This window comes from Culex quinquefasciatus, chromosome 3 (genome assembly GCF_015732765.1).
Source record: "Culex quinquefasciatus strain JHB chromosome 3, VPISU_Cqui_1.0_pri_paternal, whole genome shotgun sequence".
Classification (NCBI taxonomy): Eukaryota; Metazoa; Arthropoda; class Insecta; order Diptera; family Culicidae; genus Culex; species Culex quinquefasciatus.
The window spans coordinates 100,628,713-100,641,112 of record NC_051863.1 but is presented as its reverse complement, the minus strand read 5'-3'; the positions used below and the strand labels follow the sequence as shown (position 1 = coordinate 100,641,112).

At 45.2% G+C, this 12,400-nt stretch overlaps 1 protein-coding gene and 2 pseudogenes across 1 annotated transcript; 1 reads left to right on the top strand and 2 right to left on the bottom strand.

Moving 5' to 3' along the window:
- Positions 1–1,347: 1,347 nt before the first annotated feature.
- LOC119769157 lies at positions 1,348–3,151 on the bottom strand. Its single transcript, XM_038261060.1, has 2 exons — positions 2,938–3,151; positions 1,348–1,939 (listed from the first exon to the last, which is right to left on the bottom strand). The coding sequence occupies exons 1-2, from the start codon at positions 3,149–3,151 to the stop codon at positions 1,740–1,742; spliced, it is 414 nt and encodes a 137-aa protein (XP_038116988.1). The 3' UTR covers positions 1,348–1,739.
- LOC119770422 lies at positions 3,110–4,092 on the top strand (annotated as a pseudogene).
- Positions 4,093–11,329: 7,237 nt separating this feature from the next.
- Positions 11,330–12,151, bottom strand: LOC119769156 (annotated as a pseudogene).
- Between the last annotated feature and the right edge of the window lie 249 nt (positions 12,152–12,400).

The window sequence follows — 12,400 nt, the reverse complement described above, 5'->3', positions numbered from 1 at the left end:
CCACTGCCGAAATGGCCATTATCATGTTCAGTATCAAAACCATTAATTTTGATACCCATATTGCCAAAACTCATATGGTTCTGTAAAAGGCCCTCCGGGCCCCGGGGGAACCTTCTTTGAGAGCACCGGCCACTCTAGGTTTTGGCCACCACTGTCGAAATGGCCATTTTCATGTTCAGTATCAAAAACCATAAATTTTGATACCCATATTGCCAAAACTGTATGGTTCTGTAAATGTCCCCCCAGGCCCCGGGGGAACCTTCTTTGAGGGCACCGGCCACTCCAGGTTTTGGCCACCACTGGCGTAAACAAAATCTTTGAACGAATTGGGGGAAGCTTCCTGACTGACCCGGCTGTGCATCCCGGGGCCGTGACCAATTACACGAGCTCGTAGTAGATTCGTTGTACTAACCCATACAACAGGGCTACAACAATTTTCACACAGTCTACTAGGTTAAACGATTTTACTCCACTGCCTAAAAGTTGCCTCCGCTGGCGGTTTTGCTCGTCCCCGGGTGTATCTGTAGTTGGTCGCAGTCTTTGATGGCCTTTTCAGGTGACGAATTTAGATACATCAATCGAACATCCGTGGAAGGGAAACTCGACGCATCGAACCCAATCAGCGTGTACCATGAAACGGGAGTGTGTATGTATGGTGTGTCATTCTACGGCATTCGCACACAATTTGCCCTCTTCGGTGCTGCTCTCCGATTCTCTCTCTCTCTCTAGAAAATAAAGGTAATTTTTCAGAAGAAATCCTTCTCCGGAAGAGAGAATTTGGGGCTCTCTCTCTCCCTGCTGCTGCTGCTTCACCCGTCTGTGGCTCAGATATTATGAGCCGACCCGACTTGTTCAGCATCTCGGTGGCAACTAAGTGGAGTGGAAAGGGTAGAACGTATTTTTATACTTCTACTTCACTATTACTTCCCCTCTTTTCACAAGCACGCAAGATTTTCTCCTCATTTTGCCGTTCCTACTGCATTCTCTCTGCCTTCCTACTGCATTCGCCACCAAGATTTGATCGTTCCGCGATATGCCAAAACAAAAATCTATAAATATAGGTCGATTTGTCATTTTCGCAATCATTTCACTCTCGACTTTCAACGAGGAAGGGACGACGCGTCAGCAAATGAGAAAAGCTGAAGGCGAGAAACAGACACGGTAGTCTCGAGCTGGGCCGCAGTTCCCGGTCGGACGAGTCAACCAAACCGGGAATACCTGACGGCGGAGATGCTTGAGCTGAAGATAAAGTTGAAGCGTTCAACGTCGTTTCGATGGGGCTTTTTCTGAGCCAGTGTTTTTTGAAGGCTGTTGCCAGCAATCGGCGACGGCTCCAAATTTTCGAAAACAGTTATTCTGACTTGTGCATTTTTGCAGCAGGCGATTTTTCCCTCTCCGTGCTCACACACACACACACACACACACACACACACACACACACACACACACACAAGCGCGTATGACATTCTACCACACAGAAACAGTGGTTTCATGCTAACTCTGTGGTGAAATGATTTTTATTCGATCTTTTTTTAAATTTTTAGGGAACATTCTTAGAGGGAAATTTTGAAGGAACAACTCTTTCGTGAGATATTTGGTGGCCCTGAAAAGGGCCGTTTGTTTATCAAATCTTCCGCGAGGTGTAGTGCTTCATTCGGGCCGCTTCTCCTGTCAACGTTGAGGAAGATGTCCATGGCTTTGGTCTGGGTCAACCTGCATCAGCACCACGTTCCTAAGTGCTACTTGCGGCGGGGCTTTTGCTTCTTGTCCGTTACACTTGCGATGGTGGAGGAGCTGCTCTTCTTCTTTCCCGATGGTCTGCAGTGGCGATTCGTTCCGAAGTTCCGATCCTTCGGGGTGATGGTGGCCAGATTCGTTTCGTCAACCAGCGGACGGGCCGCGGGCTTGGCCGGTTTCCTCTCTCCTTCGGAACCTTGGCCTGTGTATGAATACAAAGAGACGAGTTGTTCCTTTTAATTCCGCTATATATTTTTAATATCTTGACAGATACGTATTTCGTCTACTACTTGCAGACTTCATCAGTGTTCTGTTCTCGACTGAAGGTTCATCGCTGGGGTATCCGTATTTGTAGTTACTGTAGGTACTACCTCCTTGTTCTTCTTTGGTGCCTGTATAGGTAACAGCTTAAACAGCCACGTTGAGCCGTTACCTGAATCCTTGTTGAGTAAACGTTTGTTGCCTGCCTTGAAGATTTCCAAACTTTCGGCGACAGCAAGCTGATGGGTTCGTGATGTGTCTTAAGATGACCGCGTCGCTAGTTGTGATGTTATGTTTCTCCTTGATGATGTGTTCGGCTACTGCTGACTTGAAATGGGGGACAAATCCTTTCCGTATTTCCTCCTTGGCAATTCTGACATCGGTGTCTATATGTTCGCCCAACCTGGTTTGCAGCAATCTCTTAGTTTGTCCAATGTAGCTCATATCACAGTGCATTGGACATTGGACAAACTAAGAGATTGCTGCAAACCAGGTTGGGCGAACATATAGACACCGATGTCAGAATTGCCAAGGAGGAAATACGGAAAGAATTTGTCCCCCATTTCAAGTCAGCAGTAGCCGAACACATCATCAAGGAGAAACATAACATCACAACTAGCGACTCAAAGACATCACGAACCCATCGGCTGCTGTCGCCGAAAAGGCAGGCAACAAACGTTTACTCAACAAGATTCAGGCGGCTAACTGTTACAGGCACAAAAGAAGAACAGGAGGTAGTACCTAGTAACTACAAATACGGATACCCCAGCGATGAACCTTCAGTCGAGAACAGAACACTGATGAAGTCTGCAAGTAGTAGACGAAATACGTATCTGTCAAGATATTAAAAATATATAGCGGAATTAAAAGGAACAACTCGTCTCTTTGTATTCATAGTAATGCATTCTGCTAAAACGCTCAACCAAACCACAACTTGGCCTGTGGTTTGCTTCTCCTGCGGTGCAGCGGATGTTCTTCGTTGTTTGTCCGTTGGGCTGCCTAGGGAAATTTTCGCCTTCTGCGCCCTCTTCTGCTGCAGCTGATGTGGCCTCGACGACGATCCAAAAATTATGAGCTGAAGTGGGGCGCAGTCTAAGGGCAAATCACTTCTGATACTGAGGTGTGTATAGAGTGTGTATGTAGTCAGTATCATACTCGATATCGTGCGTATGGTATGGACCTCAGTATTAATCATTATTACGAAGATTTATTTCAGTGTGGGAACTTTTGACATTTTTCAACGTCAAACTCTGGTGCAGTTGTTTTTATTGTTAGGTTAAGTTTGCTTTGCTGGTTGATGGAGCGTATTCGGGACACGGCTGGCCAGAAGGGAATCGTCAAGTGGACGGCGATCGTTGCTCTGCACCAGGGCGTTCGGTTACGGTGATCGGCGAGGCTGTCTTCGCGCGTTGCCTGTCTGGAACGTGCTAGCAAGCAACTCGCCGGGCCGTTCCCCAAACTAAACGTTGCCGACCGTAAGACGTTCCTCACGCACATCCGCAGCGCCGTGTACTGTTCCAACATCGTCTCGTACGGCCATGGCTTTATGCTGCTCCGCAAGGCCGTCAACGAGTACAAGTGGAACCTGAACTTCGATGGAATCGCGTTGATGTGGCGTGGAGGTTGCATCATCCGCAGTGTCTTCCTCGGAAACATTCGCAACTCGTTCATGCGCAATCCGGCGATGTCGCATCTGCTGCTGGACAACTTCTTCAAGAACGCCATCGTGAAGAACCAGCAGTGATGGAGTAAGGTCGTCCCAGTGCCGGTCATGTCCACCGCACTGGGCTTCTTCGATGGCTACCTCTCGGAGCGACTGTCCGCGAATCTGCTGCAGGCCCAGCGGGACTACCTTGGGGCGCACACGTACGAGCTGCTTGGCAAGAAGTCAAATTTGTGCACACCAACTGGACCGGCAAGGGCGGCACCGTTTCCGCTACTACTTATCTGGCCCAATGTGAGCACGATGCCGCTGGTTGATTCCGCTACATTCCCTTGAACAGAGGACACCGTCTCCATTAATCGTTATTTATTGTTGCCCATTCGGTTAGATTTCGAAATTGTTTTGTTTTTTGTAATAAAAGTGGTTGTTTAGGGTTTTGTCTATTTTTATTTACATTTTGACAAGTATCTACTGGTTAAATTCATAAATATTATGTTGGCTGGGGAACGGAAATGCTATTGGCAAGATGCTGTTGCACAGTTCGTCGAAGCATCCAAATACATAGAACTGTACCCTTGGGGCAGGTTCTTGACCGAAAAGACGGTTCGTTTGATGCGGTTCCCAACACGGAGTTGTCGTGGCGCGGACTGCGTCGCGAGGTAATTCGTTGTACCGGAAGGCCACTTTGAGGAAGTGTCTGGTTGCTTAAACTTAAAGAAGATCGTCGAGATGGATCAGGAACGGGATCAGGCTTTGTAGATCCTCGCCAAAACGACGAAAAGTTTGAAGCGCTCAAAAGGAAAATCTCGTCAGAGGAATCTAACAATACCGACCTCGAAGCCACCCTCCCGGAAGAATCTCACCACCCTCATGGACAAAACCCAGCCCCTGCTCGAGCAAAGAGAACAACTCCAAACCAAGCTCCAAACCAAACTTTTCATGACTCCAAATCCGCTCTCATATTTGTCGAATCCGAGCTCAAAACTTGCCAATCACGGAGCGACTTGACTTCCCCAACTCCAGCAACCACCCACAACAAATTCAATGAAAAAATTGTCAATTGATGATGTTTTTTCCACAATTTAATTTTCAAATTGCCGAAAAAACTTGTGTCGAGTGCAATCTAGCTTAGAATTTAGCCTTGTTTACTATTTTGAACGATTTTGACAACTACACTGAAATAAATCGTATCAAAAGGTTGACCATACCATGCCAGTATTATGCGCGTATGGTACGCGCGTATGGTATGCGGCCGTACACAGTATGCGGTATACTCGAAGTGATTAACCCTTAGGGCGCAGTAGGCTGAGATTTTTAGACTGCACGCGCTTACACACACACACATATGTAATCGCTCGTAAATTTCGAGGTGATTCTGATAGAGTTATCTAAGCCCGCTCTCACGCACACTAGCATGCCATTTGTTTTGCTGGACTGTACAAAATTTAACCTCAATCTTTTTCGTGTACGTACACGCAATACATACGCACGTAGATAACTCTATTCCGAGGCTGGATTTAATTTCATTTCCGTTTTGCGTAACCGTGCAGCAACATCACAGAGGAGCAGCTACATTTCGATACCTTTATTGCCCCAACTCTTATGGTTCCGCCAATTTCAAATTTCATGTCCAGTATCAAAAACCCTGAAGTTTGATACTTATATTGCCGCAACTCGTATGGTTCCGCAAATGTCCCTCCATCGGAACGCTCCCGAGGGATCCGGTCATTCCGGATTGTGGCCACTACTGCCGAAATATCAAATTTCATGTCCAGTATCAAAAACCCTGAAGTTTGATACTTATATTGCCCCAACTCTTATGGTTCCGCAAATGTCCCTTATCGGAACATCCCAGGGCCTCCGGCCACTCAGGTTATGGCCACTGCTGCCAAAATGTCAAATTTCATGTCACGTATCAAAATCCCTAAAGTTTGATACCCATATTCCCCCAACTTTTATGGTTCTGCAAATTTCCCCCTATCGGAACACCCCCGGGGCCTCCGGCCACTCCAGGTGGTGGCCACTACTGCCAAGATGTCAAATTTCATGTCCAAAATCAAAATCCCTTAAGTTTGATACTTATATTGCCCCAACTTTTATGGTTCCGCAAATGTCCCCTTATCGGAACATCCCCGGGGCCTCCGGCCACTCTAGGTTGCGGCCATTACTGCCAAAATGTCAAATTTCATGTCCAGTATCAAAATCCCTTATGTTTGATACCCAGATTGCCCCAACTCTTATGGTTCCCCAAATGTCCCCTTATCGGAACATTCCCGGGGCCTCCGGCCACTCCAGGTGGTGGCCACTACTGCCAAAATGTCATATTTCATGTCCAGTATCAAAATCCCTTAAGTTTGATACTTAGTTTGATACCCATATTGCCCCAACTCTTATGGTTCGGCAAATGTCCCCTTATCGGAACATCCCAGGGGCCTCCGGCCACTCCAGGTGGTGGCCACTACTGCCAAAATGTCAAATTTCATGTCCAGTATCAAAATCCCTTAAGTTTGATACCCATATTGCCCCCACTCTTATGGTTCCGCAAATGTCCCCTTATCGGAACATCCCGGGGCCTCCAGGTGGTGGCCACAACTGCCAAGCGCTTGGTGGCGCTTGCGAGAGGAGCTGAGCTCTTCTCGCTTCGGTGGTAGACCACCGACTGAAGCCAACCTTCCGATTTCCCGTGGTTTTGTAGGGAAGCGGGAAGGCTAGTTCCTGAAGACGCCACCTAGTGGCGCTTGCAGAAGCTGAGCTGAGCTGAGCTCCTCTCGCTTCGGTGGTAGACCACCGACTAAACTAATGCTGTGGAGGGGGTGGCGTATATATTTATATCAAAACCGTCGGCCGCGCTGCTTCTGTGATTTTCCCCTCTGCTTGGGGAAGGCGTTTATTTTTCGGTTTCATTTCGCTTCGCGAAATTTTGGATTGCTACCCTGTATAGAGCCCTAAGACGAAGTTCTTCGTCAAAAATATAACGATTTTTATTTTGAGGTTATACAATCTACATGTATGAAAAATCCCAATCATTATGGAAATTAGATGTTTGGATTGGAAACAGATAAAAACGGCTTTGTTTACAACTTACTTACTTTTTACTCAAGATTTGAAAGCTTTCTTGAGGAATTCAAACTTTGAACCAAATGTATGCGTTCAAAAAGTATGTTGGTACTAACGTTAGCCTAAAAAAAACATTGTAGTTTGGTTTAAAAACATTTCGGAAAATCCCTTCTGGGCTTGGGAGAAAACCGGGAAAAAACCGGGAAATTGAAAATCGAAATCTGGTGGCCACCTTGCACAAACGTCTGAACTGGTCAGGCCAACGTGAAGCGCATAAGTCCTCGCCCTCGGTCCCGCCAAGTCATCCAATCCCCTTCCAAACACGGAACGATTTCTGGGCATCTCATGCCGTAACGGAGATTCTGCGAACACCAGGTCAACTCAGCGCCAGCTGAAGTGAGGTGTCGTACGTTTTCACCCGCGGCCAGCTTGTTGACCGCCGGTGCTTGTACAGGCGTCGGCTGTGCTTCCAAGGCATTCGTACCTGAGCAAAGACAAAAAAATAAACGTTAAACTGCGTGAACCTGCATAACCTCTATCTCACCCAACCTGCAGCGGTCGTTATCGAGCACAAACGCTTAGGCGACACCATTTGATCCGCCGGTTCCATTTCCTCGATCCCTACCTCCTCCGTCCCCGCCTCCAACGCCTGATGGTGGACGACCCGTGATGCCCTAAACCAACCACACCGTGACTTATGGTGGTGACATAGAGACCACCGTAATGATTTCCGGCGCCACTTCCGTCGGCTCCAGCCCCACCACTCGAATCGTTAAACAGCGAGTATTCGTGCGCCTCCCCAATTCGCAAGAAAGTTGTTGTTGATCTTGGACTGCAGTTGCTGGGCGATGGCCGCTGCGGCTGCTGCCGCTGAAGAGCAAGAAGCGGAAAAGGTTGGTGTTCCGCTGTCGACTGGACCGGTGCTGCTGCTGGAAACGAAGGCAGTTGTTGATATTGTCACTGTCGCGGATTAAGTGGGCGCGATTAATTGGAATGAGCTGGAGGTTGTCCGATCGGGGAAATCGATTTGCTTGAGCCGAATTCGATTGGGGCCGGTGTATTTGGTGATGAAGGCTTAGCCGCTTCGATTTAAGAAATATAATAAATATAAATTAATTTAAATAATACCATCCGTAAGAGCATCATTACCGGTGCGTTGCGGAAATTGTTGCTATTTTATTAACCCGTAACGCTTCTATTTTAGTTTAGTCATCCGGTCCCACACTGGTCGTTGCTAAATTGGGTTAGCAATTTACTACCCGGCAACCTTACCGGTGGTTGCTGTATGGCAGTTTCATGAAAATGATTCGAAATCATTGTTTGAAGAAAATATAAAAGCTTTCACCATTTTAAATTATATTTTTTTTATTGATACAAAAAACATACTACAAAAACAGAAGGCGCCTTCCAGAACCACTTTGGATGCTTATTGGCCAAATGGCCACCCAAGTAACCAAATAGCACTAAAACAAGTCAGATTGCAGCACTACAAATGCGCTTGTACAGCTGTTGGTTACAGCTAAGTTGTTTTAACATCTGCATTAAATGCGCATTTACAGCTGATAAGCAACCAGTTTTGGACTTTATATTTCTGATTTCCAGCTGGCCTCGACTGTTGTTGATCCAACCCTGCACAAAACGTCAAAAATGAGAGAAGCAAAGTGTTGCTCACTCTCCTTCTCTCAGTTCTATTTTCGGTTTGTTTACACACTTCTACGTTACCGACTCAGCTGATTGGCTGGGGAAGTTGATTTTTGATTGAATTTGCGGGTACAGGATGCGATGCCAGATGTTGAAGTGGTTGTCGACGATGATTTGTTGTGGTTCCTGAGCCTTTGTCTTCACGCCTAATTGGGAAATGTTTCGTTCAAGTGATTGAACATCTCCTAGTTCTGTTGCGTATGAGATAAAGTCTAAATGTAACCTTTCGGTGAATTTCGTCCGCTCGAAGTTATCGGATACGTCTATCATTATTTAAGAGAAAAAACACATGAAAACGAAAATAATGCTCAAATACATTTATTAATTGAACTTATTTCAACACCACACACAAATTGAAGGGAAAAACCAGCCTGCAATGTCCGCGGCGTCCTGGCGTCCAATCACTTGATCCGTTCCGGAATATCCATCTGTTGTAAATTTGTACCTGCCAAAGCCCGAAGCTGGAGGTCCTCAAAACGACAATTATTTTCTTAACAAAGCTCCCACGTTGAACACCATAAACATGACTTTATGCTTCCTGAAAGATAAAGATATATTGACTATTTGTTAAAAACTCGTAGTTATGTGGAATACTTACAAAAACAGAATATAAAAACACACTCCAGTTGCATTTTTTTCAGTCTGATTTCAACCGCCATGACTTTAATTTGTTTTCTCTTGGAGTGAGCGAAAGTTTTGTTTTGTCCTCGCTCGCTCTTTCACTCTCGCTGCGATGATAGCAGCGTTGCCAATTTCCGAAAAAATCATGACAGTGTTGCTAGTGAATGCTGGTAATCAGCATTATTTCGGCTTTTACCAGAGCAGTTGATTTAGTGCAGATTTGTTTTTATCTTGGCTGATTACTGACTAATTAGCTGGTAGATGCTGTTAAGCAACTGATTAATGATTTCTATTCGTGCTGGATGGTTACTTGGGCAGTTAACATGGAAACGGATACCAGAAAAATGGCCAACTTGATTATTTTTATGAAACCTTGTCATGTTGGATATTAAACTTTATGGAATTGAAAGATATGTAAATCTACGGTCATGCCGATGTTTGCTGACCCATTCTGGCCAATCTGGAACCGGTTACAGGTGGCTCCTTGGGGACACTTCCGGAATATGAGAGAAACCCTGTAATCCGATATATCAAACTTCATGAAATTGAAAGATATGTCAATCTACGGTCATGCCGTTGTTCACTGACCCATTCTGGCCAATCTGGAACAAGTTACCGGTGGCCCCTTGGGGACACTTCCGGAATATGAGAGAAATCCTATCATCCGACATATCAAACTTCATGAAATTGATAGTTATGTCAATCTACGGTCATGCCGTTGTTCACTGATCCATTCTGGCCATTCTGGAACCGGTTACCGGTGGCCTCTTGGGGACACTTCCAGAATATGAGAGAAATCCTATCATCCGACATATCAAACTTCATGAAATTGAAAGATACCCATTTTGAATGATCATGTAAAATGGCCCGTTGACCACTTGTAAAGTGATTTTATACTTTTTCAAAATTATGGTTTATTTTAAGCTTTTATATGCTAATCTTTTTTATTTTTTTGTTAATAAAAAAACTTATGATTTATCCAAGATTTATCAATATTTTGATCCCCACTTTAGGATACAAATAATATGTTCAAAATATTTTATAATTAAAACAATGTCACACGTTTCAATGTGAGTGAAACTAGTAAATGTCGTCAAAACTTTCATCAAACATTTTTAAGAAATATCAAAAAGACGTTCAAGTTTGCCTTTGGTAGAATTCTGTAACAGATGCAAAAAAAAAAAGTTTTCTTTATTAATTTGCAAGTCACCCTCAATCTTACATTGCACTTCATTAGGGATTCGAACTCATTACAGTTAGATAACGAATCTGATTGACTATCAACTGATTCAGGCAGACAAAATGTGGAAATCGGAGGATCAAGTTTGCAGCCTAAGGGTTAATCACTTCGAGTATACCGCATACTGTGTACGGCCGCATACCATACGCGCGTACCATACGCGCATAATACTGGCATGGTATGGTCAACCTTTTGATACGATTTATTTCAGTGTAGTTGTCAAAATCGTTCAAAATAGTAAACAAGGCTAAATTCTAAGCTAGATTGCACTCGACACAAGTTTTTTCGGCAATTTGAAAATTAAATTGTGGAAAAAACATCATCAATTGACAATTTTTTCATTGAATTTGTTGTGGGTGGGCTGGAGTTGGGGGAAGTCAAGTCGCTCCGTGATTGGCAAGTTTTGAGCTCGGATTCGACAAATATGAGAGCGGATTTGGAGTCATGAAAAGTTTGGTTTGGAGCTTGGTTTGGAGTTGTTCTCTTTGCTCGAGCAGGGGCTGGGTTTTGTCCATGAGGGTGGTGAGATTCTTCCGGGAGGGTGGCTTCGAGGTCGGTATTGTTAGATTCCTCTGACGAGATTTTCCTTTTTGAGCGCTTCAAACTTTTCGTCGTTTTGGCGAGGATCTACAAAGCCTGATCCGTTCCTGATCCATCTCGACGATCTTCTTTTAAGTTTAAGCAACCAGACACTTCCTCAAAGTGGCCTTCCGGTACAACGAATTACCTCGCGACGCAGTCCCGCCACGACAACTCCGTGTTGGGAACCGCATCAAACGAACCGTCTTTTCGGTCAAGAACCTGCCCCAAGGGTACAGTTCTATGTATTTGGATGCTTCGACGAACTGTGCAACAGCATCTTGCCAATAGCATTTCCGTTCCCCAGCCAACATAATATTTATGAATTTAACCAGTAGATACTTGTCAAAATGTAAATAAAAATAGACAAAACCCTAAACAACCACTTTTATTACAAAAAACAAAACAATTTCGAAATCTAACCGAATGGGCAACAATAAATAACGATTAATGGAGACGGTGTCCTCTGTTCAAGGGAATGTAGCGGAATCAACCAGCGGCATCGTGCTCACATTGGGCCAGATAAGTAGTAGCGGAAACGGTGCCGCCCTTGCCGGTCCAGTTGGTGTGCACAAATTTGACTTCTTGCCAAGCAGCTCGTACGTGTGCCCCCAAGGTAGTCCCGCTGGGCCTGCAGCAGATTCGCGGACAGTCGCTCCGAGAGGTAGCCATCGAAGAAGCCCAGTGCGGTGGACATGACCGGCACTGGGACGACCTTACTCCATCACTGCTGGTTCTTCACGATGGCGTTCTTGAAGAAGTTGTCCAGCAGCAGATGCGACATCGCCGGATTGCGCATGAACGAGTTGCGAATGTTTCCGAGGAAGACACTGCGGATGATGCAACCTCCACGCCACATCAACGCGATTCCATCGAAGTTCAGGTTCCACTTGTACTCGTTGACGGCCTTGCGGAGCAGCATAAGCCATGGCCGTACGAGACGATGTTGGAACAGTACACGGCGCTGCGGATGTGCGTGAGGAACGTCTTACGGTCGGCAACGTTTAGTTTGGGGAACGGCCCGGCGAGTTGCTTGCTAGCACGTTCCAGACAGGCAACGCGCGAAGACAGCCTCGCCGATCACCGTAACCGAACGCCCTGGTGCAGAGCAACGATCGCCGTCCACTTGACGATTCCTTCTGGCCAGCCGTGTCCCGAATACGCTCCATCAACCAGCAAAGCAAACTTAACCTAACAATAAAAACAACTGCACCAGAGTTTGACGTTGAAAAATGTCAAAAGTTCCCACACTGAAATAAATCTTCGTAATAATGATTAATACTGAGGTCCATACCATACGCACGATATCGAGTATGATACTGACTACATACACACTCTATACACACCTCAGTATCAGAAGTGATTTGCCCTTAGTTTGCAGCAAATATTTTACAAAGCTTTCGTCGATCAACCCACCCCTCCACCATTATTAAAAAATTGACTCGAAAAACCAGGAGCAAAAATATATTTTAAAAAAAATTAAAAAAAAATTTAAGAGCATTCAGCTGAAATTAATTAAATATGCATTCCTTTGCATTTAA

Excerpts from the sequence above, each read along its gene's own strand:
- LOC119769157 (XM_038261060.1), bottom strand. The coding sequence starts at position 3,151 with ATGATACTGACTACATACACACTCTATACACACCTCAGTATCAGAAGT. Across the intron at positions 1,940-2,937 it reads GCAGGAGAAGCAAACCACAG|GCCAAGGTTCCGAAGGAGAG; the intron begins GCCAAGTTGTGG and ends ATTCATACACAG.